Genomic DNA, 2115 nt, shown 5'->3' with positions numbered 1-2115 from the left:
ATATGTCTCTCTCTTTGAATTTGAAGCAGAGAGATATATTTTCAGTGTTTTCTAGGTACTAAAATTTCTTATATTACTGTTTCGTTTTTTTTATTTATAAAGAGGTTGTCATAATTCTAATCGTTTAATTAGGAAGAAGTGTCTGAATCATGTAGGATTAGACGTACTGACTAGACTCTATAAAGCAATGAACAGTATATGGAAGATTATACTGCAATTTTAGGTGTGATTGGGCATGCATATTTTCACAACTAGAGGAACGACAAAGTTAATTTCCTGTAATTTAAGTAAAAATTAATAATTAATCTTAACCACATATTTAATGGGATTCATAACTTCTCAACCACACATTTCATTAAAGTTTATCAAAATCTACTGAAATTTTTGATTTTATTTTCCAACAAACAAGGGCTAAATATCAATAACACCAGATATTAATATTGAGCTAAAGATGTACAAAGCCCTCGGATACCAGACATCTCACAGAATTGAACCATGGAAATAAGAAATAGAAACCTTTTCAACTTGTGTTGCACTTGAAAGCACGACCCACTTTTTTCGTAAAAATAAAAACAAAAATAAAGGTACAGTAGCTCATTTTATTAGTAGAGCCTGTGCTTGCCTCGTCGAAACATAAGCACAGCAGGCCAGCAAGTCGAGTGGATTAGAGCAATCCCTAACTTATGATTTAGCACTGCATAAATAGTGATTGGAAGCCAAGCAAGAGTAGCAACAAGTCTTGGCAACTGCCCATGCTTTTCCTCGTTGTAGACCAAAAAGAAGGTTGCACTAAATGTTAAGACCAGGCAAACAATTGAAGCAAAGAGTGAAATCAGTCCAACCATCAACTTTGCCGATAATGAAAATAGAAAATCATCTTCTGTATAGCGTGAAGTTAAGATAGATAAGAACATCATTATGGAAGTTGCCGAGCTGAACATTGCCACCGAATCAGATATAACAAAAACTGTGAACCATATGTTCTTCAAGAATACTGGAGTGCGTATTTCATTATTGCCACCTGGTACAGTAAAGGCTGCAGCAAACGCGACGGTGGCAATTAGAGTTGCCACGACCATGCAAGAAGATGATGTATCCTTCATCCACTTCTCACCATCTTTCCTTAACTGCTTGTGTTTCTTGGAAAATAACTCCCTTGGTGTTTTGCCATCTTTGTTTTTCATATCAAGTAATGGATGTGATACAATCTTCTCCACCTCCTGAAAAGCTTACTCAAATTATTGCATTTTGCAAAATCATCCAAAATCTATCTCTCATGCGGTGTCTAATTATTACATAGAATAATCAATTAGAGATTTCAAGGAACATGGTCCCATATATATTCAAGATAAATAAGAAATCAAATTTCACTACCTTGTTAATTTCTCACCTTAAACCATAGTAGCTCTCTCTGCATTTGAAGAGCTGCACCAGATACAATATTAAGTCTGCTTGGAGGTGCTATTTCCCCGGCCAAATGCAGAATGTTGTTCTTTTTACTATCGTCAAGGAGTGTAATTAAATCCTTATTAGCTCCTATTTGGTAGATGAGATTGAACACTTTTTCTTGTCGGTTAATAACTGCAATATGAAATATGGAGTGTTTCTCTTTGTTGACTTCCCATATAAGATCAGGATATGAGTGAGTAAGGAGAGTCAGAAGCTCAACATTCCCTATTTTTGCAGCATCATGAAATATTCGAGTCTCTTTAACTAGTTTTGTGATATTGGAGTACGATAATTTCGGAATCTGTTCCCACAGCCGGTTTGCCAACTCACTAGCTTTTATCCTCATTTGAAGTGAGTATATCCTTCTGAAATCTAAAAATATCTAAGCAAAATTAATGTGGAACACAAATCCAAAAATTTCGAAACACTAGGAGTAAACTGGCATTCGCTAGACAGTTCTGAACTTCATCCTATTTTAGATTGGATAAACATTAATATAATGTGGGATAATTAGAACTTTTATTCAATTATCAATACAGACCAAAAAAAATTACAAATTGGTGCTTATGGAAACTAGTATTTTAATTGTATATATAGTTTTTTTATTTTTTTCCTTCCCATCATCGTCTTTAACATAAGATCTCCGCTGATTATTTCTACTACTTC

The 2115-nt window shown here is 34.3% G+C and overlaps 1 protein-coding gene across 1 annotated transcript; it reads right to left on the bottom strand.

The window, feature by feature from the left end:
* Window positions 1-487: 487 nt before the first annotated feature.
* On the bottom strand, window positions 488-1858 carry LOC111379708 (ankyrin repeat-containing protein NPR4-like). The gene is made up of 2 exons (XM_023003144.1): window positions 1391-1858; window positions 488-1220 (listed from the first exon to the last, which is right to left on the bottom strand). Exons 1-2 carry the CDS (start codon window positions 1793-1795, stop codon window positions 603-605), a joined length of 1023 nt encoding a protein of 340 aa, XP_022858912.1. The 5' UTR covers window positions 1796-1858; the 3' UTR covers window positions 488-602.
* Between the last annotated feature and the right edge of the window lie 257 nt (window positions 1859-2115).

This window comes from Olea europaea, unplaced genomic scaffold, assembly GCF_002742605.1.
Source record: "Olea europaea var. sylvestris unplaced genomic scaffold, O_europaea_v1 scaffold2026, whole genome shotgun sequence".
In the NCBI taxonomy this organism is placed as follows: domain Eukaryota; kingdom Viridiplantae; phylum Streptophyta; class Magnoliopsida; order Lamiales; family Oleaceae; genus Olea; species Olea europaea.
Note: the sequence above shows the minus strand (reverse complement) of the source record. Positions and strands in the feature narration are given on the sequence as shown.

Coding starts and splice junctions, on each gene's coding strand:
- LOC111379708 (XM_023003144.1), bottom strand. CDS start 1,795: ATGAGGATAAAAGCTAGTGAGTTGGCAAACCGGCTGTGGGAACAGATT. Junction 1,221..1,390: donor GAGAGCTACTATGGTTTAAG/GTGAGAAATTAA, acceptor TAAGCTTTTCAG/GAGGTGGAGAAGATTGTATC.